Source organism: Lethenteron reissneri, chromosome 34 (genome assembly GCF_015708825.2).
Source record: "Lethenteron reissneri isolate LAM-NWPU_2019-01 chromosome 34, ASM1570882v1, whole genome shotgun sequence".
Lineage (NCBI taxonomy): Eukaryota > Metazoa > Chordata > Hyperoartia > Petromyzontiformes > Petromyzontidae > Lethenteron > Lethenteron reissneri.
This window is the reverse complement of record NC_083812.1, coordinates 14,655,619-14,657,965: the sequence shown is the minus strand read 5'-3', so window position 1 is coordinate 14,657,965 and position 2,347 is coordinate 14,655,619. Positions and strand designations below refer to the sequence as shown.

The following is a 2,347-nucleotide window of genomic DNA, read 5'->3' as shown; positions in this document are numbered from 1 at the left end:
TGGAAATCTCCGAGCAGTGAACGTCGTTGCGGTGTTCCCCTTCGTAGCCGAGGACACAAAGGTGGCGTGGGGCTGGGGGGGGGGGATTAGCGCACACGCATACCTTGTGGAACTTGTAGATGAAATAAAGTTATAGTTCGATGTAGTTGTACTGATGTCAATGACGATGATGACGTCAACTTTGTAATACTTTGTCGTCCTGGCAGCAAAATCCGATGAGCACACGGCTGGCTACGTACGGTGCGAAAGAAGTTCAACATCCATACTGCTCCGCCGCAGCACGACATCCACTCGTCGCTCTTCTAGAGAGAGAGAGGACGACTCAGAGAGAGGACGACTCAGAGAGAGGACGACTCAGAGAGGACGACTCAGAGAGAGAGGACGACTCAGAGAGAGGACGACTCAGAGAGGACGACTCAGAGAGAGGACGACTCAGAGAGAGGACGGCTCAGAGAGAGAGGACGACTCAGAGAGAGGACGACTCAGAGAGAGGACGACTCAGAGAGAGAGAACGACTCAGAGAAAGGACGACTCAGAGAGAAGACGACTCAGAGAGAGGACGACTCAGAGAGGACGACTCACAGAGAGGGAACGACTCAGAGAGGACGACTCAGAGAGAGGACGACTCAGAGAGGTAGTGTAGCGGTTAGCGCGCTGCGCTACAAACCTGGCGGCCCGGGTTCGATTCCCCCTCACGGCCGTCACCAGTGACGATTATCTGAACCGGTCCTGGGCCTCCCCTAGGTCGACTCAGCCTCAAATGAGTACCTGGTGCGATGTGTAAACATCGTCACTCGGGAGACAAAGGCGGCCGGGCGTGGTAATGGCCACCCATCTCCTCGTGTGCCGTGCCGGCCTTCATAGGTGCTCGCTAACAGCACTTGCACCTACAGTCTGTCAAGGCTACACGGGGGATCTTTGTCTTTGTGTCATTGTGCGTGTGCGTTGAACGTGTTTCGCACCGTACGTAGCCAACCGTGCGAATCGGAGGTGAGCGGGAAGGGACGGCAAACCCAACACTCACACAACCGCAGCAGACGACCGCGGCGTGTGTGAGTGGTTCGCACGCCGGACTTGCAATCCAGAGCCGACGATTCGACTCGCCGTCTCTGTCCAGCCTTGCCCCCAGGTTTGGGTTCACCGGAATCACAATCTTTACTTAGACTGGGACGAGTCCCATGCGCTGTGAAGATCTTGCGTTGACTCTCCGCTCACCGCCGGTCTCGTCGGAATCCACGAGAAGAGCGCACCCAGGGACGTGGTGAACGCAGCAGCGCACGGCACGGGCACCTGGGAGGCTGCTGTTCGTGCCGTGCGCGTGGTCCTTCGGATCATCGCGTCTCCCCACACCGTGGTGGGTGGGTGGGTGAGTGGGGAGGGGTCTGTACCTGACATGAATCCTCGCAGCTCGGATGAAGAAGACCCGTGGCTCTCGTAACTCTGCTGCTTGCTCCGGGCGAGTGTCTCTGCGCGTTCCCCTGCGCGTGACGATGCGTGCCTGGAGTGCTCGCGACGCTGCCGCCCAGCTGTGTTTATTGACTCGGCTAAACGTTCGCCCCCCCCCCCCCACCACCTCCACCTCCTCCTCGTTCTCCGTTTGGCGACTCTATCCCTGTCGTGTGAACGGATCTTTGCTCGTCGATGCCAAAAAAACATCTTTGGCTCGCGCAAAACAAAAACGTCGGACATTTAGCGCTACGCTGCGCTACGAACCTAGCGGCTCCGAGTTCGATTCCCGCTCACGGCCAACACCGGTGACGATTATCTGAAACGGTGTTGGCTAGGTCGACTCAGCCTTCAAATGAGTACCTGGTGCGGTGTGTAAACATCGCTACTGGAGAGACAAAGGCGGTCAGGCGTGATGCTGGCCCCCCATCTCGTGTGCCGTGCCGGCCTTTGTAGGTGCTTGCTAACAGCACTTGCCCCAACAGTCTGTTCAGGCTACACGGGGGATCTTTGTCTTTGTTTCCTGTTCCTATGTGTTGTCAATGTTGTGGGGAGCGGTGGTGTAGTGGTTAGGACGCTGCGCTACGAACCCGGCGACCCAAGTTCGATGCCCGCTCACGGCCAACACCAGTGACGGTGCTGGGCCTCCCCTAAGTCGGCTCAGCCTTTAAATTAGCACCTGGGGCGGTGTGTAAACATCGCCAACTAGGGAGACAAAGGCGGTCGGTCGTGGCCCTAGCCACCCACCCCCCTCGTGTGCCGTAGCGGCCTTCGTACGGCACTTGCCCCAAAGCCCTGTCGAGGCTGTACGGGGGGTCTTTGTCTTTGTTATGCACCAGTTGTGAGCTTCACAGTCGCCGTCATCTGCCGCGGTTCCCGAGACACGTGGAGCGTGTTGCCA

The 2,347-nt window shown here is 58.1% G+C and overlaps 1 protein-coding gene across 2 annotated transcripts in view; it reads right to left on the bottom strand.

The window, feature by feature from the left end:
* Window positions 1–1,491, bottom strand: part of LOC133350701 (synaptotagmin-15-like) — a 27,388-nt gene extending 25,897 nt beyond the window's left edge. Inside the window, exon 1 of one of the 2 annotated variants that reach the window (XM_061565349.1) lies at window positions 1,389–1,491. In XM_061565349.1, coding sequence (XP_061421333.1) covers window positions 1,389–1,395 — 7 coding nt within the window. In that variant the 5' untranslated portion in view covers window positions 1,396–1,491. The remainder of the gene's footprint in view (window positions 1–1,388) is intronic. The other variant, XM_061565350.1, reaches the window with a different exon arrangement.
* Window positions 1,492–2,347: the final 856 nt, after the last annotated feature.